The sequence below is a fragment of the Micropterus dolomieu genome, linkage group LG13, assembly GCF_021292245.1.
Source record: "Micropterus dolomieu isolate WLL.071019.BEF.003 ecotype Adirondacks linkage group LG13, ASM2129224v1, whole genome shotgun sequence".
In the NCBI taxonomy this organism is placed as follows: Eukaryota; Metazoa; Chordata; class Actinopteri; order Centrarchiformes; family Centrarchidae; genus Micropterus; species Micropterus dolomieu.
This window is the reverse complement of record NC_060162.1, coordinates 10,054,658-10,079,022: the sequence shown is the minus strand read 5'-3', so window position 1 is coordinate 10,079,022 and position 24,365 is coordinate 10,054,658. Positions and strand designations below refer to the sequence as shown.

Sequence of the window (24,365 nt, the reverse complement as noted above, 5' to 3'; positions counted from 1 at the left end):
TTAAGTAAATATTCATAAGTTAGATGTGCAAAATATACTTGAGCTTTGTTTTTGAGAGTGGTGTAGTATTGGATTATGATATTTAAAATAAATACATTGATGTGTAAGAAACATTTTCAAGTAACTGGTCAAGCTGGAGCTAATTTTAGTAGTAAAATGTTTAAGCGACTAAAGTTCTCACATGCAGGGTGAGTAAAACCTACAGTAGTTTCATCTGAAATGTACAAAGTTGCATATAATGGAAATTACAAATTTGTACTTAAGTACAGTACTTAGCGTAGCTTTGTGTCTATGTGTACTTAATAGAATGGCAATTGAGAGTACATGAATAGCCACATATTATAAGAGCACGCGAAGCACACTGCACAGGCACAAAAGATGTAACTCATCTCACTTTAGGTCATTAGAAGAGACTGTCTCATGTCGAGCTTTCTTCCCAAACACCACCTCCTCTCCGCCGTCACTGTCTGCCTCCCTCTTGACCCCGGCAGACGGACCAGCATCCTTGTCAGTGCCATTTTTTCCTTCAACTTTTCTGGAATACGGGAAAAACACACAAGCGAAGAACTGTGGTTAGCTGAACGGATATACTTTACACAGGAACCTTAACGTTACACCAACGGATAAAGTTTAGCTCCCTAACGTTAACGTTAGACTCTTTAACGTTAATTTGAGCTTCCCTGTTTCGAAAACGTTACAAGTTATATACAATATAGCAAAAACATAGCCCCGAAACGATTTGAGTTTATGTTTATCAGCACAACCAGGCACTTTAACTGATGTTTCATTTAACTTTACTAGCTAACGTTAGCAGATTGACGTTAGGACTGTTTCACTGTCTGGCACGCGCTGACATGATGCTACGTTAAGGTTCCCTGGCCAATCGAACCTCCTGGTTTCAAACACCAGTCATTACTATGCAAAAATCCAGTTATTTACCCTATGTCCGATGCCAACGAAGCTGGTATCTTTTTGCTTGTGGTCGTTTGTTGTTCCTCGTCAAACACGCTGAACAAACCGTCTCCAAAGGCGTCTGCCATGATTGTTAGGGGCACACTTCCCACAATACAACACGAGGTTGCTCCTGGGTAATACTTCCGGTACGGCAGCTGTGTTGTCCAAATGTTAGCCAACTCGACGTGAATACGGAGAGAAATTCACATTATCATTATATTTCGCTCTCTGTTCGTAACCACCGTATTTTAAGGACTTTGCTGATGACGTGGCAGCACATAGCTACGTAGACGAGCCGCGGACAGGCGGCGTTTTGGTGACATAATGGGTGGAAAGAAGAAGAAATCGGCGGTGCAAGCGGTTACTCCGGTAGCCCCGGCAGGAGCAGCGGGCAGGACTGGTGCCGCTGCAGTGGGGAACGGCGTGGCGGAGGAGGCGAAGAAGCAGCCAGCCAGCAACAAGCTGACTAAACCAGCCAAAGAGAACAAGTCAAAAGGTGGTTTTACCTGTCTGGTGTCATAGATTCAGAAACATCACGATACCATTTAAACAATCAGGCGCCTACAGTGTGACATTTACTGTTGAACATTTGTTATTGTAATTTTCCAGGCTGTGGTTGGAGGTGGTATATTGGATGGTTTTATATTGTATAGGTGTTCATAGCGTTGTGTTCAACCCTGTATGCCGTGATTCTAGCAGTGGTTTAAATTTACACCTTCAGAAATGCCCCCCTCTTTCTTCATTTCATATCATGATTCCTTGCTGTTGTGTTGCAGATGGATAAACAAACCTAGGGGTTTTGAAACTTGTGATGGACCTGTACATTGGGCATTTGTCAGACTAAGTAGTTAATCTCATTATCAACATGATTCATATTTATTGAATTCTAATGAAAACAGTAGGTGCAGCCTAATCTGCATGGCAGAGTGTGTCAACACATCTCTGATTGAAAACCTGAAACTAAAGCTTTCTAAAAAATAATGAGTCTTAGATAAGCATTAAATCTGGCTCAGCATTAACATGCATTGCTTTCAATTGACAAAATTCTGTTTTTTGTTTTGAAATTCCAGCTCCAAAGACCTACAGTCTTGCCAACACCGCCCAGGTTGACACAGGTGGAGGCTCGGACAAGTCGATTCTTAAAGTAAGTCATTAGTTCACTTTATCTTCACTGTGCAGCTTCACATAATCTACTTTGCATAGAGAGAGAGACTCTATGCAAAGTAAATGTTGCACCTGTAACCTGTTGTTGACCAGCCTGTAACATATCACTATACTATATATGCTGGAAAACATTCAAAACGTTGATAATAAATGGGATTTGACCGTTTAACACAGGTTGCTATCCAAGCTGACCTAGAAAAGAAGATCATCAAGCTGATCAATGACTTCAGAGAGGAGAATGGGGACAAAGGGCCCATATCAGGCAGACTTACGAACAAGAAGTTGCTGGTAAAGATGAAATCATCCCTCTGACTGAGATCTGTTTCCATGACCAAATGTTGCATTTAGGTTACTGTTGTCTTGTGGGTGTTTCCAGGACCTGTACACGGCTCTGGAGAAGTTCAGCTTTAAGAGAGAACACATTGAGGAGGCAATGAAGAGTAGTGTGCTGTACGGAGGAGATCTCCACTCTGCTCTCGACTGGCTCTGCCTCAACCTTAAAGATGGTAACACAGCATCAACGGTCATTTATGTAGATGTTATCACTGTGTGGCTCTTGAGAACACAAGGCCGTACAAACTGTGACTTTCTTGATTTATTGTCTTGTGTATCAGATGAGTTGCCGGAAGGTTTTACCCAGCAGATGCAGGAGGAGAGTCAGAAGAGCAGGCCCAAGTTCCAGCCTCCTGCTCAGCAGAAATCTGCAGCCCCAAGCCCCAAAGCACCCAACAACACCCGGAGGGAGACCATGAAGGTTTGTGTGTCTGTTTACAAGTGTGTGTTGGCTCGACAGATGTGCACACTGTCACACTAAACTAAACCTGTGTGGTGTTTGCCAGGCCACAGAGAAGGATGAAGCTGCGAGCATGAAGGATTGGATCTTAAGGTACGCAGAGCAGAGCAGTGACGAGGAGGAAGAGGAGGAGGAAGGAGGGAAGAAGACTGCACGCAATCCTGAACTGGACATAAAGTTCGATCCAGTAAGTAAAGTTAAAGAAGATTGAAGCTTAGATCTCTAATTCATTTTTTTAAAGGAATACTTTGATATTTCGGGAGATACGCTTATTAATTTTCTTACAGAACTTTAGATGATATTGAGTTTTTTGTACAGATTAAACATTTAGATTTTGTTACCTAGACACAACCAGGCTAGCTGTTCAGTCTTTATGCTAAGGTGAGCTAACAGGCTGCTGGCTGTAGTTTGATGTTTGACGGACAAATATCAGTGGTATCAATCCTCTCACAAAACTCAGCAAGAACTATTGCTCTCTTCTGTAGCTTGAGAGCTACCACATTTCAGCTCCAAAAGTGTTTTGTTTTTTTCAGCTTTTGTATAAAGCTAGGAAGTTGTGACAGTGTAGTAAATGTCATTTAGTATGTGGCATGGTGTAGTAACTGTATGTGTTTCATGCTGTGTAGAATGACAGGTATTTGGTCCTTACTGCTCAACTTTATGACACAAAAGAAATGGCAGCTGCTACCAAGACAAAAGGAGACAAGGCAGGCCAGAGGATGGCACAGGACAGGATACGCATCATACAGCAAGGTGAGTGTGCTTTAACTCTTACATGCAGTGATTAAACAATTCCTTCTAACACACTTTTGACTAGAACAAATGTATTTTTCTGTTTCTAGAAATGAAGCAGCTGGAGTCCCACCCCATGTTTAATCCAGCTATAAAAGTAGTAGACGTGCCTCAAAAGGAAAAGAAAATAGTTGTCCTTGAAGACAAAGAGGACCTCAGCTTCAGTTTATTTGAAAAAGCTGAAAAAGCCCCTCCTGCGGAGAAAGGTTTGTCTCACAAATGACTTTAACAAAACACTTTGGTGTTTGACAGGATATCGTAAATATAAAACAAAACATTCTTTAGCTTAAAGTTGTAGATTCACTTTTTGCTGATCATTTTGTTCCATTTTCCTTTGCAGTTGTGAAAAAGAACGAGCCAAAGGACATTCGCAATTTTGACTACACAGCTCGCAGCTGGACAGGAAAGTCCCCCAAACAATTCCTCATCGACTGGGTCCGAAAGAACCTGCCCAAGAGTCCAGCGCCGACTTTTCACAAGGTTGCTGCTGGTAGATACTGGAGATGCAAGTGAGTGTGTATGTGTTTGTGTCCTTGTTTTCATATACAAAGACATACATTTTGTTGGATGTAGCTCCGGTGAAGTCCACTAGTAAAGGGAAAAATGCTGAAAATCCACTTGAGTTGACTGGTCACACTAAAAAAATGTTAGTCATGTGTGCTACATAGAAGACTGAAATAACCTGCAGTATTAGTTTTAGCTCATTGTGAGATTATTTAACGCTGTTGTTTAGAGAGAAATATTTGGTTTTCATTTTATGTCTTCTATGAATCTATCAGGGTGCGTGTTCAGAGGGCTGAGGATGCTCTTGAAGTTTGTCCAACAATCCTGACTGAGGACAGCATGCAGGCTCAACATCTAGCAGCCACACTGGCACTCTACAATCTGGTTAAAGGACAGGTAATACATGTAACCAGCAGAGGGCATTTTTTCAGTTTTATTCTTAATCATTTTATTGTAATTCTCCTCTAACAACTAATCCACTCCCATCCCTCTAAATGTTTGCGCCCAGTCAGTGCACCAGCTTCTTCCTCCAACCTACAGAAATGTGTGGCTGGAGTGGAGAGACAGCGAGCTGCAGCAACAGGAAGAGAGCCGCACTGCTGCCAACAAACCTCGAGACCAGTTCATCTCCCGGCTTCTGACCAGACTCAAACAGCAGCAGAACCAGAACCAAGCGCAGGAATATGGATCCCAAGACAAGCTGGGGCTGGGCAGGGCTGGGGATGAAGAGCCTGAAGAGTCCTGGGAGAACCTGGCTGGCCTTGACATTGAGGAGGGAAGAGAAGAGGTGGACGACAAGAGTGAGAAAAGAGGAGGGATGAAGGAAGGGGCTGGAGCACTTGATGAGTCCAGAGAGCTCTTAAAAAAGATGAAGAAGTCCCCACTGGCCCACAGATTGCAGGTAAATCTGCTTAAGCATTGTACAATTTAACTTATTAAAGACATTTTAATCTTAAAGATGCATAAATTGAGCCCAAGTCATTTAACATTTATTTTCCTTTCAAGGCAGAGCGAGAGCAGCTTCCTGTCTTTCAACACCGGCATCGGGTCCTGGAGGCTCTGCAGCGCCACCCGGTGGTGGTGGTGGCCGGTGAGACAGGCAGCGGGAAGAGTACCCAGATTCCTCAGTTCCTCTTGGAGGAGCTGTTAACAGGAGGCAAAGCAGCAAAGCCCTGCAACATAGTGGTGACCCAGCCCCGCAGGATCTCTGCTATGAGCCTGGCCTGCAGGGTAAGCCAGGAGCTTGGCTGCGAGGATGGGCCGGGATCAAAGGTGAAAATAAATTTTTTACAGAGACATTTTAAGGCTCAATGGGCCAAAATGTATGCTCAAAGGATGCACTGTCAACCTTGTTAATAATCGCTTTTTATGTCTTTTCAGTCGTCATTGTGTGGATACCAGATCAGGATGGAGAATCAGTCTGGGGAGTGGACCCGCCTACTGTACTGTACTACTGGAGTTCTGCTCAGGAAACTACAGCATGACAGACACCTCAGCTCCCTGACACACATCATCGTAGACGAGGTACTGAAAGCTCCAGATCACAGTATTTGCAGATTGTAAATGTCTTAGCACACATAATGTCCTTTCCACACTCAGGTTAATACATAAGTTAGAGCCATGTTTTTGTCTAGTTTTAAAAATCAGAACGCGTTTTGTGTTTTTGGTTTTGACGTAATCAGACCGCAGCAAGAGCTCAATCTTCGAGACGTGTGTGTCCTAAGTGTATTGAAAGGATGCAGATGAGAAAACGTTTTTCAACTGCTGATTGGAGTTTAATTTTGTCAGAACTTGATTTTTGATGCAGGTGTTAGTTTTCTAGTAAACACACACCATTAGCCTAACAATCCACAGACCTTTAATCAACCCCATCAGCCAAGTAAGTAAATGTGACTAACAAGGCAGCGTGTTGGAAAGTCTCATCTAATGCGTTCTTTTGACTTTAGAATATTCAGAACCATCCATCTCACCCTCTTCGCCATCCATCTTTTCAGGTCCATGAGCGCAGTGTCCAGTCGGACTTCCTGTTAACCATCCTGAAAGATGTTGTTATGAGGAGATCAGACCTGCGTCTGATCCTTATGAGCGCCACAGTGGACTGTGGCAAGTTCTCCAACTACTTCAACCGCTGCCCGGTGATCACCATCCCCGGCAGGACTTTCCCAGTAGAGGTAAGAGGAGCTTTAGTTTATGTGTACTTGTATACAAAATCAAATTAAGCTATCCCTTTGTCGACGTTGAAGGCTTTAGACGTTGATGTCAGGGATAAGCTGCATCAGTTTTTGCACTTACTTAGCCTCGTAAACGAAAATGAACCTGAGGACCTGGCAGAGGAAACAGGATATTTTCAAGCTGCTGTGGTTTTGTTTCTAGGTGTCCCACTTAGAAGACATAGTGGAGCAGACTGGGTACATCCTGGAGAAGGACTCGGAGTACTGCCAAAAAATTCTTGAAGAAGAAGAGGAAGTTAGCATCTCTGTCACACAAAAAGGTGGCAAGACAATTCAGCACCAGGTAATGTTGGCTCTCTGCAGCAGTAATGCAGTTTATGTAGCAATGGAGTGTTATCTCAAGTATGTAACCTAATGTCACCCTTAATTCAAACTGTGTATGCATCTGAACACTTCTTTCTGTCCCAGGAGGTGATACTGAGGGACTCTTCTGGCTGGGACCTGGGTCCAGATCTTGACCACTTCAGCAGTAGGACTCGGCAGGTGCTGCAGTACATGAACCCTAATAAGATCAACATGGACTTACTGGTTGACCTCATCGACTACCTGGGTACAACACATCATGTTTATGTTTTGACAGCAGAGTACATATCCATACATGTTAAGATCTTGTTACAAATGTGTTAAATGATTATGTTTTCATGCACTGCCAGACAAATCCCCACAATTTGTTGAGGTGGAAGGAGCCGTTCTCGTGTTCCTCCCCGGTCTGGCTCACATCCAGCAGCTCCATGACCTGCTCTCCTCAGACAAAAGGTTCAGGGACAAAAACAGGTGACATACAAAAAAGCATGTAATGTACTGCAATGCAACTGCAATACTGTACACTGCTAATAGTCCTGCACCATCCTTTGAAAACAGTACACTTAATTTGACCTTGCCTCAGTGTTCGTTATGACCCCCTCTTTTAGGTACAGGGTCGTTGCTCTCCACTCAACTCTCTCATCAAAGGACCAAGCCGCTGCCTTTACAGTTCCACCTGCTGGAGTTAGAAAGGTACTACTGAATGTGGCTTAACAAAGCACCTAGAAATAAAGACACTACAACTAATTATTTTGTAAATAGGGTGTTTATGCTTCATAAAAATAAAATAAATTGACTGGGCAACTGAACAAATATCTTCTTAAGTCCTGAAAATCTGCTCTGCTTTGTGTTTAGATCGTCTTGTCAACTAACATTGCTGAGACAGGTGTGACTATTCCTGACGTCGTGTTTGTCATCGACACTGGCAAGACTAAAGAAAATAAGTAAGGGCTCTTGAACAATACCAGTAAATTCTTGCTAAGGATAGCACTGTTACTCATAGAAAGTAAACTACTGAATCTGCGTTGTGGCTTCCGTCATCAAAATATATTTTATTTAATTTCCAGTCTCTGAATTGATATTATGAACAAGACTAAGAGACTGTATTGGCACTGTGTTGCATTGAACTTAATTCTAATCACCATGCTAACATGCTCACAATGACACAGTTCACATAAAGATGTTAAACAGCTACAATGTTTGCCATGCTTACCATCTTAGTTTAGTGTGTTATCATCAACTTTTGCTAATTAGCACCAAACACAAAGTACAGCTGAGGCTGTTGGGAATGTCATTAGTTGAACAAAGTAACATTCTGACCTGATGATGGCGCTAGATGAAATCCAACTATCTCCAAACCACAAATGTCAATCTCATGATGGCACTACTGGAAAAGTCAGATGATCACCAAAGTCATTAGAATACATTTTCTGAGAACAATTGATATCTATACCAAATCTTCAGACATTCCAATAGTTGTTGAGATATTTCAGTCTGGACCAAAGTTATTAGCCATGCTAGTGGCTAATAATTACAGTAATGGGAAAACACAAGTGAACTTGGTTGTAGAGAGACTGAACCCCAGTCTGCTGTATCTTATAGGTACCACGAGAGCAGCCAGATGAGTTCTTTGGTGGAAACTTTTGTTTCCAAAGCCAGCGCCCTCCAGAGGCAGGGGAGAGCAGGACGTGTCCGAAACGGCTTCTGCTTCAGACTGTACCCAAAGTACAGGTATGGAGGTCATCATTTATTATGAAGAGTTGGGAATGGGAATACAAAGTAGAAAAACAAACAGTTCCCATTTTATATATAAAGGATGTGTTCAGCAAGAATACAAAAAACTGAATAAAACTACACGTTAAATTCTAGCTCATGTGCTTATCTCTTCTGCTCTTGTTTAATCCCGTTGACGTCAGGTTTGACTCCTTCATGGATTACTCCATTCCAGAGATATTACGGGTCCCACTGGAGGAGCTCTGCCTTCACATTATGGTATATAAACTAGACACAGAAATACAGAAATAAAGATCCACACAAAGGCAAACACTTCTACCACCGTAAGAAAGGTGCTCTTCGTTCCCCATAATCTCCTCCACTCCCCTCTGGTAGAAATGTCAGTACGGCTCCCCGGAGGACTTTCTGAGCCGGGCCCTGGATCCTCCTCTGCCCCAGTCTGTCAGTAACGCTGTCAGCTTGCTGAGGAAGATCGGTGCATGTCACCCCAGCAATCATCTCCTCACCCCTCTGGGACAACACCTGGCAAGTCTGCCCGTCAACGTGAAGATTGGCAAGATGCTCATCTATGGAGCCATCCTCGGCTGCCTGGAGCCCATAGTACGTCCCGCTGCCTCTTTATTCAAAAAGTAAACACTCTAACTGTGATTTCTTTGCAACTGTGAGAGGATGATATCTGGGTATTTCATTTATTACTACTACTGTTACATTAGGATTGTATATTTTTGAATCATTATTAGGTTCAAATCTTTCCAGGAAAAATTAATAAGAGATTTGTTTCAGGCCACCATTGCGGCAGCCATCACAGAGAAGTCCCCGTTCTCCACACCAATGAATAGAAAAGAGGAAGCCAACCTGGCCAAAGCCGCCCTGGCTCTAGCCAACTCAGATCACCTGACGATATACAATGCATATTTGGGGTATGTACTTCAAACACAGACTTTTTAAAAGGCTCCCAGATTGATCACAAACTAATATTGATTTAAAGTCACTGAGATCTTTTTACTGGGGGAAAAATGCCATGCCTTTAGTGCCCTGCTAACTGAACCGTAGTGCAGTAGAAAGTAGTAGAAATAGTAAGTAGTATAATAGACGAAGAGTAGAGATTACAAATCAAACCTTTTAGAGGATTTAACAAATTTCTTCAGGTCTTGAAAAGTCTTGGATTCAGTTCCCTCAAAAAAGTCATTCTAAGGTATTTCATTAAAAAATGTCTATTTAAATATAAATATTTTTTCTAACATTAGTTATACATTCATAAAAGACAAGTAAGGCCGGTGCAACAGTGGATCGTGCATGCAGGAGACTGTTGAGTCCTTTTTGGTGGATTTTCAGTCAGCACCACAAACCCTGATGCTACTGCTAGCTTCAGTAGCTTGGAAGCTCATCGACTCATCGCGTGTCATCAAAGTGTCAATTGTAGCAAAAATGAACGTATTAATTATTTTTGATTGGTTCACCCATCAACTTTCTGCCACAGTCTGGATCCAGGTCCCGTTATCTGATTAATTACATGACTAGAATTGATTGTACAGCTGGGGAGTGCACTGCAGGCAAAAATGTCATAAATATATCAATAAATTAATTTACTTAACAAACAATTGTAGGCTAGCATGATTGTGAAAAACGTATTATAATGCATTCTGTGTGTGTGTCTTACATTTAATTTGATAAACAGTGCAGAACCGCTCTGAGGAAGCTGTTGCCATTAGCAAGAATACTAACATGGCAAAATTGTGAAAGATTTAAACAAATATTTTTGATATTAGAAAATATTCATCTTGATAGCTCAACAGCTCTCTCTGCTTTCTAATGACCTTATTTTCTGTTTCTCTTTCACGCTGGTAGGTGGAAGAAATCACAGACTGAAGGACCGAGAACAGAAATGGCCTACTGTAGGAAACACTTCCTTAATCGTACAGCTCTCATTACAATAGAGGTAACACACGCACATTCTCACCCGTGACTCGCATTTGAACACAGATTATCACTCTCCTCCAGCTCCTGTCCAACCCTATGTGTGTGACTCCAACTTCTATCCTATAGGATGTGAAGCACGAGCTGATGAGGATGATGGAGCAGGCAGGTTTCTGGTCGTCTCGCTCCTCCTCTTCTCACTCCAAGCAGCAGCAGGCGGCGTCGCTGTCCAAGCAGCAAATCTCCGTCCTGAACGCCGTGCTGACAGCGGGGCTCTACGACAGCGTGGCCCGGGTCTTGTGCACCCCCTCTGTGGATGTGCTTGAGCGAGTGGCGTGCATAGTGGAGACTCCCCAAGGCAAGGCTCAGGTCCACCCCTCATCTGTTAACCGCAACCTGCAGACACACGGCTGGCTGCTGTACCAGGAGAAGGTATGGGTGAAGAGTGTGTGTGTGTGTGTGTTTCTAAAATCTGCTTATCTCTAAGTCACTTGCTAATGTTTATCCACAGGTGAAGTACACCAAGATCTACCTGCGAGACACTACTCTGATACCTCCGTTCCCCATGCTGCTGTTCGGAGGTGACATTGATATTCAGCACAGAGAAAGGCTCATCACACTAGACGGATGGATCCACTTCCAGGTCAGAGGTCACCTGGGTTTCTCTGGTGTTGGTTCAGTATGGTGTCAAAGTTGTCCATGACTTCCTGTAGGCCAACGAAATAGATGTCCCAGGTTTATTTATCCATGTTGTTCACCCTTAAAGGCTCCTGTACGGATTGGTGTGATCTTCAAACACCTGAGGAAACTTATGGACTCTTTGCTTGAAAAGAAGCTGGAGAACCCTAGGATGAATCTGGAAGGTAAACTCAAGCGCCACAATACGACAAATGGCCATTTATTTCCCCAAGAGTAAGCAGCATAAAATTAAAATGAACACATGAAAACTCATGAAGACAAATGTGTATAAATACTGAATGACTTGTGTGTTTGTCCATTCTGACAACATGAAGTCATTCAGCTGCTCTCTACAGTTTATCAAGGCATGGCTAAGCAGTGGTTTTATACAGTAAGTGGAATTTGGAATTATACATATAGTAGCTAAAATCTACCTCAAACCTAATTGTTCTTCATAATGAGGAACAATTTAAATATTAAAATACTTGTAAATGTTTAAGCCATGTGTGTTGTTTTTCAGATGGACTACTGTATTGTAATTTATGCACGTTTTTAAAATCACATGAATATTAATATTATAGGGCACATTTTTATGCAGATCTGTCTGCAGATAAAATTAAGGGGGGCAAGTTTATATTTATTTATTTTTTTGCTAGATCTGATCTGAACCTGTTTCTTTCTGCTGTAGGTGAGAGGACCATCCAGATGATTCTGGATTTGATCAAATCAGAGCACGCTGTGTGATATCGGACCACCACTGACAAATGTCCATACCAGTACCTTTTCAGACACTATGCACTGGTCCTGGGGACAAAGTGCTTCCTATTTGCTCTGGGATTCAGGATGAACGCCTGCAGGCAAAACAGCACCCAGCAGACAGATGGAGGCAACTCAAACACAAACTGATGGTTACTACAGTAGGAACTCTTACTCACATTGAGGAGAACTGCATCATGTGAAATATACGCTGGAATTTTAGATGAAAATACTTGCCAAAAGAAGGTGGAAATAAAGCTGTACACATTTTTATTTGAACCTTTCATTGTGTCATAGTTGATGGTCAAACTAAAATACTGCCTTAAATATATAAATAATAAATAGCAGGTGTGAATGCAGGCACCAAACAGACCTTAATAATATGTATGGGGGAAGATGCAAGTGTGTCACCACTTGACTGCTAGGAATGATCATGGAAATAAGAAGACAACAGAAACTTTCATAATCATTTTATTTATACAAAACTAACTCCAGATCAGCTGCAAAGTGAAATACCATAGAATCCCTCTATACTCCTGCAGTCCACAAAAATGATTTGTTGACAACATAAATAAAGCAAAATCAAAGTGCAAATATTCCAACAATCCTCCTCAAGTATTTAGACATATCTAGGGCAGAGAGCTTAATCTAATTTAACTTTCTTACAACAGAAGATTACCCTGTTGTTCAGCACATGACTGTAGCAAGACGAAACATTGAGACGCAGGTTGAGTGACAAAGAACAAGACTTTCACCGGATAACTACAGAGAAACTATATATTTTTCTGTAGTTATCTGTATGCTCTGTACACTGCATAAGAGTGTACGTGAGTCTTTAGGTTCCAATCACTTTATCCAAGTTCCCTGTCAGCTGACATGCTACTCTCACATCTAAAAGGGAAATGAAAACAAGCAAGCAGATGACACTTATTTTGTTAATCTATTTAAAATATGAGAGAAGAATACTTCCACAAAAATAAATACAAAATATACTGAAGATAAATTAATATGCAAGTATGTAGAAGATGCCTCCTTGCATATTATAAACATGTTGGTAATAAATAGGCTCTATATGTTGGCAGTGGAAATGACTTCTTACATTTTCACAGCAATTAGCAGGATGTCACTATTTTATGTTTATTGTTTTTCTCTAATTTTACAGAATGTTATTATCCTCAAAATGCTGAGCAACAATCCCAATTTTAGTCACTTTTTACTGTAAAAAAGGCCCAAAAGAACCTAAGAATAAAAAAATTTCCTGTGTTTATAACACTGTGATATTTTCATTAGAAATACCACACAACCTCACCGAAACATATGTATGCACACAGTTATGACACTGGACTTTATTTTAACAAGAAATCACATAGGAGGAAATGATGAGACTTAAGTAACCCTCATGGACATGGCAAAGCTCCAGCTCTGCACAGGATGTACAAAAACTCCATCAACAGATCTTTGTGTTAGTATTGGATGACGCTGTACCCTGTGTCCTGCACTGTTGAGTAGATTGCATCATCTGCAGTTGAAGGAAAGCAGTGGTGGTTAAGTGTCAAACGCAGATGGGTGCAGCAACCATTCAGTTGATAATAAAGCCACAAGTTTCAATCCCACCGCTGATTTTATTTGTTTAACACACACTGCCTTAAGAGTTAAATGTAAATGTAACAATTATCAATACACAAAAAAATCTACTACATGTTGGGTGAGCAATTCCATGGAAATTCTTAAATTATATTTGGACTTGTCATAAGGTCATGCTGTGGGTATCAGGCTGTGCCATCATAAATGTAACTCCCTTCTGCTACATAGCAGACAATATACATTAATACATGAGCAATTATAAAAATGTTAAACAGAAATAAACAATATTCAATGATCAATGGAGCAGTATTGAAGATGAATTTGAGTTTAAGAGCCTGATAGCTTGGGGGGCAAAAGCTGCTCTGCAGTCTGGTGCATTTCATCTGAATGTCATGTCCCACTAAGTTATCTTAGTGGGACATGAGTTATTAAGTGTTTATCTAGTTTCACTAGCCCTACCAATGGGGACATGTTAGGCATCAGGACATTTTCAGGAATCAGGTCTCTTGACCAAAGAAAAGATATAGTTTGAATATAAAGTTGTGTATGTTTGTAAGAGTGCAGGGGAGTCTACAGGGTCATCATGTAGGCACGGCGTTGCCAACTTATTGACCTTCTCACAAAGTATGGAGACTTTTAAGACCCCTTTAATGACTTTCATGGATATACAAATCTTACGACTTTCCTATTGAAAATAATAGCCAGTGCTGGGGGGGCACCCTCTCAATTTTTGTTGAGTTGGGCCCACATCACCAAAAAGGCTCATCAGTGTGTTCCAGCGTCCCAGAACCACCCGCTTTCTTTACCTGAACTTTCACACTCATTACAGCCCCTTGGCACAAGTTATATTCACTGGCTAACATCAACAGCTAACTGAATGCTAGCTAACTAGCATGTTGCTACAGCTGCAGCATGCTGCTTAACCCATCAAGCATCAAAGCAAACAACCATCCACAGCTTAATGGTACTTAAGTAAAAAAAACAATAACATACCCATACTGTTGTTTGTTGGATTAGGCAATGCCGGCCTTCTGCAAATTCACAAAACAAGGTAAACAATAGGGGCAATGCAGTCAGTTAGTACTAGTATAAAATGTGTCAAAGAACTGGTTGAAATATTAACTGGAAGTATAGATGGATAAACAAACAGGTGGCAGTCTCTCCTAGCGTCCTTATCTTGTTTACCTGATGATTGATGGAGGCAGTCGAGAGGGTGGAGCTCCAGTTGGAGACCTCTGACCACTGTAGAAGTTCTCATACAGAACTGGAGCTGTTAAAGAGGACATAGTGTTAACTGATGCAACAGTTCATGGTGCTTGTGTGTTGGCTGCTAGCTACCTTCCTCTATATGTGTACTAGTTTATTCCATGACATAGTATTGTAAAAGAGTATTCCTATATGCACACCTGGTGGTTTATCCCCCGTCTGTCTGAGGTTTATAAAGTGTTCAATATCTTCCTGGACGTCGCACTTTTCCAGTGATTTCCTCACTTCCTCATACAGCTATGAACACACACATACAGAGAGACAGTAAAATAAGTCATATCTTTATAGATTCGAGGTTTGAAAGGGGAATTCTTATAATGATACGTTATATTCTTAGTTTGCAGATTACTATAAACCTGCATGAACTGATTTTTTTGGCCACTTGGGGTCAGAAGAACAATCTGTAAACACAACACTGACATATCATCACCTTATATGTTAGTAAGTAGTTGCCTGTTTATACATCAAGCACACACTGAACAGCATTAGCATTCATTTAAAGTCATATTTGTGTCCACCTGATGAATGTTCAATTTTCATTATACAAGTTGGACAATGGAACAAGCCGACGCTTTTGTACGCTAAATTACATTGCATGTCTTCATTCAATGCGACAATAACACAGCATGGTGCTAACATTGTTTAGGCAGCATCAGCTCTGGAAATATGAACTAACATGGGTCAACATACATTTGCGTTAGCACAAGTAGGACAATGAAAGTAGTTAATAAACTGGCATTTTTCATCATACAATGTGAACAACTACAGATGAATTATACTTCACACACGAACCTATAGGGGGTATTAAAGTTAGGCTTACATTCATCAGGTGGACACAAATATGACTTTAAATGAATGCTAATGAGTTTTCAGTGTGTGCTTGATGTATAAACAGGCAACTACTTACTAACATATAAGTAGGACAATGAAATTAGGTAATACCCCATAAACTGGCATTTTTCATCATACAATGTGAACAACTGCAGATGAATTATACTTCACGCACGGACCCCTATAGCGCTGTTTATATTAGTCTCTTTAGCAGCTAAATGCCAAACAGTGTTCACCAACAGTACAGTTAAGGGCTGAATATGTCAGATGAAACCACGCTAAAATGCTACATAGAGCTGAAGGGAACTGCTGTGTTATGTTAACTCTCTGGGTTTGTCACTCTGAGTGACCACTTTCACCATATGCTTACTCATTTGATCCATAGTTAATATTAAAATATTGATTATAGCATTTTCACGTTACAGTAGCTGTGGGCCCTACCTCATCACTGGTCACACACTGCTGGGAAAGTTGGTTGAGGTGAGTCCAGACTGCGTTTCTCAGAAAGTTAATACGCTCCATTGACTGTTTTTCAAACAGCTGTAAGGGAAAACAACAGAAACATTGAGCTCATTTACATGATGTGTGTTCCCCAGAAGGCTAAAATCAAGGGCAACTGTCCTATTGCCCTTGAATTTAACCTTCCCTGGATAACTACAGTGTATGACTGAGAACCTTCACGGACATGATGAGTGTTAAACTTTTGTAATCTTGAGACATTCAGTCTTACCTCACAGGCCTTGACATGTTCCTTTAGCCATTCATCTCTAATCTTTCCCACTGTGGTCACATTCTGCAGGTATAACCTGTCTGTCAATCAAAGATGCACATCAGTATAAACAGTATAAATACCCAAACACACTGCACTAACCACTACAGACATGTGGTATATCGTAGTATTAGCACTTACACCATATTTAGAATCTAAGAGCTTCACACATTCCTCATATCGATCTCATTACTGTGTTATCACCTGACAAGACTAAAAGTCTACATGTTAGCTGCTCTGAGGCTGCATTTAGACACAAGTGGTGCTTTGAGCTAAATGCTAATCTCAGCATGCTAACATGCGGTGTGTTGCTCACCACCTGAGTTAAATGTGCTAGTATGCTGACATTAACTACTTAGCTCTAAACAGAAAGTACAGCTGAGGCTGATGGAAATGTTCAATGAATTTGGACATAAATCAGTGTCGGGCAAAATTCTGTTAATTTTGACCTGATGGTGGCGCTAGAGGAGGTGTTACCAAAAGTTGGTAGAATTTAACCTCTGGGAAACGTGAATGTCTGTACAAAACTGCATGGCAATCCATCCAATAGCTGTTGAGATATTTCAGTTTGGACCAAAGTGACGGAGAGACCAACACATGTTGCGTGTGTGTGCGTGTGTGAATCGGTGAATGAGAGTCTGGATGTAGAGCAGTTTGGATAATAGCGCTATACTGTATATTACCAAACACAAGATGTGGTAAAGATGTCTGTACCTGCTTCTTCTGCATTCTGTTTTGCTTGCTGTGCTTTTGAGTTGAGCTGAAAGATGATGAATAGAGAAAATGACCACTAAGTCATCAACAGTGGGTCTAAGGCCGACACATAACAAGTAGCAAATGCATAAATTACTGCTCATGAAGTCACATGAACTTTGTCAATCTGGGTGAGCTGACAAACACAATAGATGGAGGAAGTCTGAGGCACAGAGATAGAAATTGTATATTAATTGTTCAAACAATAATCCTTAAACAATAGCTACATCTGCATCGCATCTGCATTGCAGTTATCAGAACACACACCTCCACCAATGTTATGGGAATTACAAAGTCTGCTTTTTTGGTATTCATTCCTTCTGCTCAACAATGCCTACTTATTTCACATCAGGTGATAAGACAACCTTTCCTTAAATGAGACATGAGATACCATATGCATTTTCAAAATCTACTCACATTGGAAGCTGATATGTTCTTTTAATGGACCAATTTGAAACTGCAATTAACAACTTTTATCATTATTGATTAATCTTTAGTTTATTTAGTCTTTAAAATGTCAGAAGATAGTGGGACACAACTCACTGCAAGTTTTCAGAGCCCAATGTGCTACTGTAAATTCAATTTACAATGCTATACATTAGTGAAAAGTAACAACCTGAGAAGCTGCAACCAGTGAATATTCGAAATCTTCACTAGCTTTACTGAGGCAATGATCTTAATGTTTGCAGGTTGACATACCACTGTCAGTTTCAGTTTCTTACATGAATACAGACCAAAATAGGCTAAAAACATAACCCTTGTGCAAGTCCAAAGGTGGAGAAAAAAATGTTCCAAGTTTATATTTCATCCTTTGTCATAACAGATGCATCTTCCGTCAGTGAAAAGCTCCACTTTTTTCACTGTACCTTCTCTAATTGCTTGGTGTTGTTGGTGTTGGTGTTTCGGTTTAGGTTCTGATCTGCTTCTTCTTTATCTCGGCACTTCTGCTCGTATGTCTTCTTTGTCTGGGGACAGCAGCACAGTTTATCACCACAAATGTAAAAAAAAAAAGCTTAGCAGCTCTAACAGAAGTGGTCAGTGAATTCACGGTGTTCTTCAATCTACTGGCATCCGGTTCTTTTGAAGCAACAGACCATTTATTTATTTTTGAATTGTGCATGACAAGTACTTCTTCTTTTGGCAATATTCATGGTGATAAATGATGCCATGTGGTTCACTTTCCAGACTAGGCTACACAACTTCCCCCACCGAAGAGCCAGGACAGAGAAGGAATGAGCATTTTGACTGTTTTCACAACACAACTGAAACTCCTCTGACCTGAATCACAAATGGACAGTCTGCCATAGTTTAAATACTTCAGATTTTCTCTTACCTTAAATGTAACACAACACCGTTAAAAAAACAAGCTTGGTCCTAACACTTTTCGACCTTTAAATCTAGATAACAGAGCATGTTGGCTTTGGTTTCGTAGGTCAGTCACTGCAATATCATTAACTCTGCATATGACTGATTGTGCGCATGCTAATCAGCTCAGTTTATCAATAACACATTACAAGGAAACAAACAGAAAAGTTCTTGAGGGAAAGTCTGAAAGTGACCTTGTAGTTATTTTAATCCATGTCGAGCCTGAAATAATTAACTCTGATCTTCAGACGTATTTTCATTTGTACTTACATCCATTGTCTTCTTGAACTGTGAAGATTTCTGTTTGTGGAGAACATCCATTTGTTGTTCTATCTGAAATGACAAGGTCGTATCGCGTCACCAACTTTGCATGTGGCACAAAGATGGAAAGATGCTGCAGTCACCTCTGTGCATCACAGTGCTGATAAATCACCCCAACCTTTTTCTTCATTTCTTTTTGTTTTTCCCTGAATTCTTCCACTTTCTTGGCCTCCTCCCTCATGCTCTGCGCCAGTTGTAAGTGTGATAGACTCACATGTTCAGTCTCTGCAAGGGTAAAAACATATCCTGAGCTACACATAACCTGAAACTAACAGTAAATAATGGCAGCTGAAAGGCAGTATTACTAAGACTCGAAAATGTTAGGCACTTACGTAATTTGAACATGTCCAGGGATCTTTTCAATGTGCTTAAAAAACAACAGAAAATATCATATAGAGGGATTTCACACATTACAAACATCAAATGAGTAAACACTTTAACTTCAGTGCAACCATAAGACTCTTTAAAATTCACTACAGATCACACTAAGAGGAAATTAAAGCTATCATGTGGAGTTTTTGACCACTAGTAGCACTATGGAGCAATGATTTCATAAGTGGGATCCCAATTTGTTTGTATCGTGCACACGCACAAGGATGTTGGAGATACAAGTTACATCCTGTTGTAGGTTTGATGGTTTGTGTCTGGAATGTGCTAAAATCAGCTTAACAAACATTTTACGAGGGAGGAAATGCACTCAGGCAGAGTTTCTGCAGGGTTCCCCCAGTTAAATGTAGGTTAAATGTATTAAATACCTGTTTAATGATCATATTGGCCAAATATGAAGATAGGGCCTAGTTATTCCTAATGTTGTAATTCATTAAATTAATGCAACATAGACCAGAATAAATGGCAGAACCTGGATAGATTAACAAAATAATATGTAACCTCTTCACCTGCCCATATGAGCTTCCTAGCTGCTGTAGCTAACAGAAGTGACTTGCTATAGGTCTTATGATGTTTACTGAAACTCCACAAAAAAGGAATGAACAGCCTTCTGCGCCCACAGGCCACTTTGGCACCAGTCTCACTTTCAGTTTATGTCACATATGGAGACATTTTTTTTAGAAGTACATAGCTGTACATAGCAGACAAGAAAAAATGTATAAATGGATTGTTAATAATATGTAAGACTATCTAAGTACTTTCTAAGGCTTTTTTAATAAAGCGAATTCCATGCCTTTTTAAGACTTTCCTTTTGCAGATATCTTGCTCAAGGATTCACATAATGCAGTTTTGGTGAATGTAAACATGATTTTTGTTTGTTCACAAAAACCTCCACAGGGTACCTTTAACAGAAAGGGTTATTAACTAACCACCATTTTTTACTAAGTAAATAAAGATCCATCCCTCCCTCCCTGCCTCTTCCTCCCCCGTCAGTCTTCCTTCCTCTTCTCACCTCCAAACAGAAACAGCAGAAATGAAGTCGAGCTGATCGTGTGACCACAGACAGAATAGGAACTGGACTTGCTGATACAGACACATCATGTCAACACTGACACATAAAATATCACCAACTAAAACATTGAGAAACTGCAAAATAATGCAATCTGTATTTCTGCTTTTAAACTGTAAAGCAACGAGTCAAAATCATCCCACACTTGAAGACTCCTAACTTCTCCTTTGACCTCTCTTGCACTTGAATCCAAACTAATAGTCACCATGTCACTTCACACACATACACTGTAAATAAATTCTGGTCAAACACACAATGACAGCATCTCAACACTGGAGTTACTTACTTCATCTCATTGTGTCCGCACACCTTCTTGGACAAACCAAGGAGGTCTTTGGCATACTTCTCTTCAACTGATGCCCTGAAAGAAACAACCAGATGAGAGTCCAATGTACAAATATACATACAAAGAATGTAGGAACAAACAGGGCAAGCCTTAAGCTGATTCCAAAGTCATTTACATGGCATCAGTAATTTTTTTTTGCTTAATTAGTAGTTTGCATATACACAGTGCACTACTTGGTCACTACTATCAACCAGTGGACATTTTTAGAAACAGATGTCATAAATTCCTATGCCAAATTGTTAGTTAACCGATAAGAAAAAAGATAGGACTACTTTTATATTCATACACATTTTGCTGTAAATTGAGTGTGTGTGTGCCTCCCAAAGTCCTTGGGTAGAAAGCAGCGATAGTTTTGCACCACATTGTTTTGCACCAAACTGGTTATTTGGAAAACTCCAAACAGGGGCAACAATTTACTATAAGTCTGTAAGTCCCCCTAGTTAGCATTTATGAGCAGTATATATGTGGTTATTAATGTATTTATCAACAACTATAACTCCTTCAATTGGAGGCTGGTGTTTAAACAGATAAACAGAGTGATAATAGTAAAATACAGTAGTAATAATATAAAATATAGTATAGTCTTTATAGGGGAAGTTACAATTGCTGACAATACACTTACAATGTCCTTATATGTGCGCACAACTAAATTTACATGTTTCTATTCTGCTTATAAATGCTAAATTAAAAAAAAAGTCTTACCCAAACTGACCTCAGTGGGGCTCCCACTCTAGACAGATTGACCATGACCCTTTATCATGTCTCAGTGTGATGTGAATGGAGTTACAGAATAATAGATCATAAACAACCTTGCTGCCTGATAAATAGAAGTTAAAAGCATTCATACATGTATGGAAAAAGACTCCACAGGGCCATTATAGATACTTAACTGGAAAGGTGCAATTGACAGAATACACAATAAGGTCTTTCTGTGTAACTGCACGTGTCTGCATGCTATTTGGTGCAAACGTATGCATGCCTTTCTGCATAAATTAACAAAATCTCCATCTATGAATATATTCTAATTCTATTATTGATGACTGGATGGTCTTCTGTATATCTAAAGTCAATATGATACATTCAGTAAATTCACATTGTATTTGCTTTATTTATACTCTCATTTATACATTTGCCATACATATACATCAGCTGATTTTCTTACTTCATGCAACATAATAATAAGTGTCCATTCTGTAGATTATTTTTTCTTTAAGTGGGAAAGCTGTTGCAGTATTTTGGATTTCCTGTGGCTTTAAAAATGCTTTCCTTTTCATTCTTGCAGAAGGAAGCTGTTATGTTATCATGTAATATCCTCTTTTGCTCTACCCATAGCTGTGTATTTTAGTATGCTGCTACTTTGCGCCGTTTTTAAATGTTGAACTTAAACTTGAATACTACTTTGAGTAATGCAAACTAATCCGATTTATGTTACTGGCTGCAAACTGTGTGTGTGTGTGTGTGTGTGTGTGTGTGTGTGTGTGATGAAAAGAGGATAGATTACTTATCAGATGAGGAAGGATGATATCAAAATTCAAATGCCAAACTTTGTATAACTCCATTATAAAATCTATCTTGATGATATTCACACTACATTATGTTATTCACGCCTTGGAGCTACTGTACTGTCACCTTTTCTGTTCCTCCTCTCAGAAGAATTAATTTCCGCTGGTCTACCGTGATGCAGTGGTGTGCAGGAATGAATGCTGGTTAACCTGCAGGTTTGATTTTCAAGTAGGAAAACTTGTCCAGATCAGAATATTACAATTACTATACATTTCATTTCAAATTCCAATCACATTGGACTTTAACATTTGTAAGCAATACTTCTTTTGATGTGTAAACATTTGACCTTTTTAAAATTTGGGTGAAGTCTTTATGGCATTTATTACGGTCATTACAGGTTTACAGCATTATAGCAGCATTTAACACTACAACCCTTGTTGCTCCTCCTCTTATTACCACTAAAGTGTACTTTATGATTTCTGGTGAATGAGTCTGCACTCAGATGTTTAATCCTATTTTAGTGCTGTCTTTAACAGTCCACCTACACTCAAAATGCTCTTATGACTAGACTTTCACTAATGAACCTTCCACAACCTCCCACAATAACTCCACAAAGTCCACAGTTCATGTTTCTCCTTTTCCTTTTCTCACTCTCTTCATCTGAATCTTTTGTCTCTTGTCCACTGACTCTTTCAAACCTTGGAAATACAATTAACTGTATTTGCTATTAAAACATATTATTCACTGCTACACAAAAAAGTTAATTGTGATTCTGACTACTATAAAAGCAGAAAGAACTACCAGGTCTTATGGTTTTGCTACACTGTGTTTGTCTCTGTAGCCTATTGTGCCTATATATTATCTATAACGCTGCCATGATAACAACTAGTACAGATTGTACACCGACTAGAACAGCTGGCCGGTTATTTAAAGCTAGCATACAGTCTTGCCTACCTGAGCAAGAGCAGAACTAATAATACAAATATTTTGTATCATTACATTAATTTATCATAGCTTTACCTGGCTTTCATGAACTCCTCCACCTCCTTGCATGTCCTCTTGCCATCGTTGAGATACTGGATGATTGCATCATAGCCGCCAGTGCACGTCAGGTCAGAGTTCTGTCAGTAAGATTGAAAATATTTCATTCTTTTTGGTTTTATAAATTATTTGTTTATATTATATGCCCAGTTTATATGTTTGTATATGCAAATACTAATAGACAAAATAGACACCTAACAGACAGACCTTAGAGATTTAGCTGCTACCATACCACTCCTTCTACTATCACTTCTCTGACTAATACCCAGTCCTTTACAGTAAGACAATCTGTCTAAACTTGTTGAACTCTAAATTCATACAAGGAGGTTCCCAAGATAATGCTACACACACAGACATAAATAAACATTTTAACATTAAGATATTTGACACAGAGTGTAAATTGATGTTTTGAAATGTACTTCTCCATAATTTAGGTAAGCCTACACCACAGCCTATAATCATCCTAACCATATAGATAAATCAGCGACTTTGTATCTCTAAAAAGAGCCAACGCCATGTGATCTTATTGCTAGTTTAATGATACACAACTCTATAGGAAAATTAACTTATCATAAAGCCAGTGGTGGAACATAACTAAGTACTTTTACTTCAGCACTGTACTTATCTTAATTTGAGGAACTTGAACTTTACTTGAGTATTTCCATTTTATGCTACTTTATACTTCTACTTCACTACATGTCAGGGGTAAACATTGTACTTTTACTCTGCTACATTTATCTGACAATAAATAGTAACAGGATACTTTGCAAAGTAGAGTAGATTAAAATGTACTCCATCTAAACCAACTACAATAATAAATTGCCACTTAACTTTACACATAATTGCATCAGTACTCCAAGATTTACTTCAGCCTTACTTTATTTGAACAAACGTGTTTTAAAAAGTATAATATAATAAAATGAATGGATAAATCATCTCAAAACATAACACTAGAAACTCACCCAGAAGAAATCCTTGAAATGGAGGTTTTTCATAACTGTTTGAAAAGGACAGGAAGGCAGCGTCTCAACAGGCCTGCTGGCGGACTGAAAGCGACTATTTCCGTTTAGTAAAGCCAGCGGGAGATACACTCCGCCGGTCAAATTAACGCATGCGCAGTGATGACAATCAAAAAAGCTCGTCGTGTGTCTGTCACTCCTGACGTCAGGATTGCCTGCACGTGCACTTTGTATCCATCTACTTCTGGTGACTTGAATCTATCGATTTCAGACAAATATTGTATTAATATTAACAATAACTTGAAAGAGGTTAAATTATGCATAATATATATATATATATATATA

General features: G+C 39.7%; 2 protein-coding genes across 4 annotated transcripts in view; one reads left to right on the top strand and one right to left on the bottom strand.

Annotated features, from left to right (window-relative positions):
* The window catches only part of dhx29 (DEAH (Asp-Glu-Ala-His) box polypeptide 29), a 13,093-nt gene extending 994 nt beyond the window's left edge, over positions 1–12,099 (top strand). The window contains exons 1-28 of one of the 2 annotated variants that reach the window (XM_046066797.1): positions 597–1,450; positions 2,025–2,098; positions 2,293–2,406; positions 2,495–2,624; positions 2,733–2,872; positions 2,958–3,098; positions 3,538–3,664; positions 3,754–3,909; positions 4,044–4,212; positions 4,483–4,603; positions 4,716–5,108; positions 5,213–5,479; positions 5,588–5,731; positions 6,202–6,378; positions 6,581–6,721; positions 6,847–6,988; positions 7,092–7,212; positions 7,350–7,434; positions 7,597–7,685; positions 8,344–8,472; positions 8,658–8,733; positions 8,851–9,075; positions 9,259–9,395; positions 10,324–10,414; positions 10,522–10,824; positions 10,904–11,035; positions 11,159–11,255; positions 11,759–12,099. In XM_046066797.1, the coding sequence (XP_045922753.1) occupies positions 1,279–1,450; positions 2,025–2,098; positions 2,293–2,406; positions 2,495–2,624; positions 2,733–2,872; positions 2,958–3,098; positions 3,538–3,664; positions 3,754–3,909; positions 4,044–4,212; positions 4,483–4,603; positions 4,716–5,108; positions 5,213–5,479; positions 5,588–5,731; positions 6,202–6,378; positions 6,581–6,721; positions 6,847–6,988; positions 7,092–7,212; positions 7,350–7,434; positions 7,597–7,685; positions 8,344–8,472; positions 8,658–8,733; positions 8,851–9,075; positions 9,259–9,395; positions 10,324–10,414; positions 10,522–10,824; positions 10,904–11,035; positions 11,159–11,255; positions 11,759–11,814 (4,149 nt within the window). In that variant the 5' untranslated portion in view covers positions 597–1,278 and the 3' untranslated portion in view covers positions 11,815–12,099. Of the gene's footprint in view, positions 1–596; positions 1,451–2,024; positions 2,099–2,292; positions 2,407–2,494; positions 2,625–2,732; positions 2,873–2,957; positions 3,099–3,537; positions 3,665–3,753; positions 3,910–4,043; positions 4,213–4,482; positions 4,604–4,715; positions 5,109–5,212; positions 5,480–5,587; positions 5,732–6,201; positions 6,379–6,580; positions 6,722–6,846; positions 6,989–7,091; positions 7,213–7,349; positions 7,435–7,596; positions 7,686–8,343; positions 8,473–8,657; positions 8,734–8,850; positions 9,076–9,258; positions 9,396–10,323; positions 10,415–10,521; positions 10,825–10,903; positions 11,036–11,158; positions 11,256–11,758 lie in introns of those variants that run through there. The other variant, XM_046066798.1, reaches the window with a different exon arrangement.
* A 182-nt stretch (positions 12,100–12,281) lies between these two features.
* pstpip2 (proline-serine-threonine phosphatase interacting protein 2) overlaps positions 12,282–24,365 on the bottom strand; it is a 14,200-nt gene continuing 2,116 nt past the window's right edge. The window contains exons 1-14 of one of the 2 annotated variants that reach the window (XM_046066805.1): positions 24,024–24,140; positions 23,041–23,141; positions 20,458–20,532; positions 19,048–19,082; positions 18,834–18,940; positions 18,665–18,727; positions 17,896–17,994; positions 16,991–17,036; positions 16,238–16,317; positions 15,949–16,047; positions 14,817–14,913; positions 14,596–14,680; positions 14,404–14,441; positions 12,282–13,345 (exon numbers count right to left, since the gene is read on the bottom strand). In XM_046066805.1, the coding sequence (XP_045922761.1) occupies positions 13,290–13,345; positions 14,404–14,441; positions 14,596–14,680; positions 14,817–14,913; positions 15,949–16,047; positions 16,238–16,317; positions 16,991–17,036; positions 17,896–17,994; positions 18,665–18,727; positions 18,834–18,940; positions 19,048–19,082; positions 20,458–20,532; positions 23,041–23,141; positions 24,024–24,056 (1,014 nt within the window). In that variant the 5' untranslated portion in view covers positions 24,057–24,140 and the 3' untranslated portion in view covers positions 12,282–13,289. Of the gene's footprint in view, positions 13,346–14,403; positions 14,442–14,595; positions 14,681–14,816; positions 14,914–15,948; positions 16,048–16,237; positions 16,318–16,990; positions 17,037–17,895; positions 17,995–18,664; positions 18,728–18,833; positions 18,941–19,047; positions 19,083–20,457; positions 20,533–23,040; positions 23,142–24,023; positions 24,141–24,365 lie in introns of those variants that run through there. The other variant, XM_046066806.1, reaches the window with a different exon arrangement.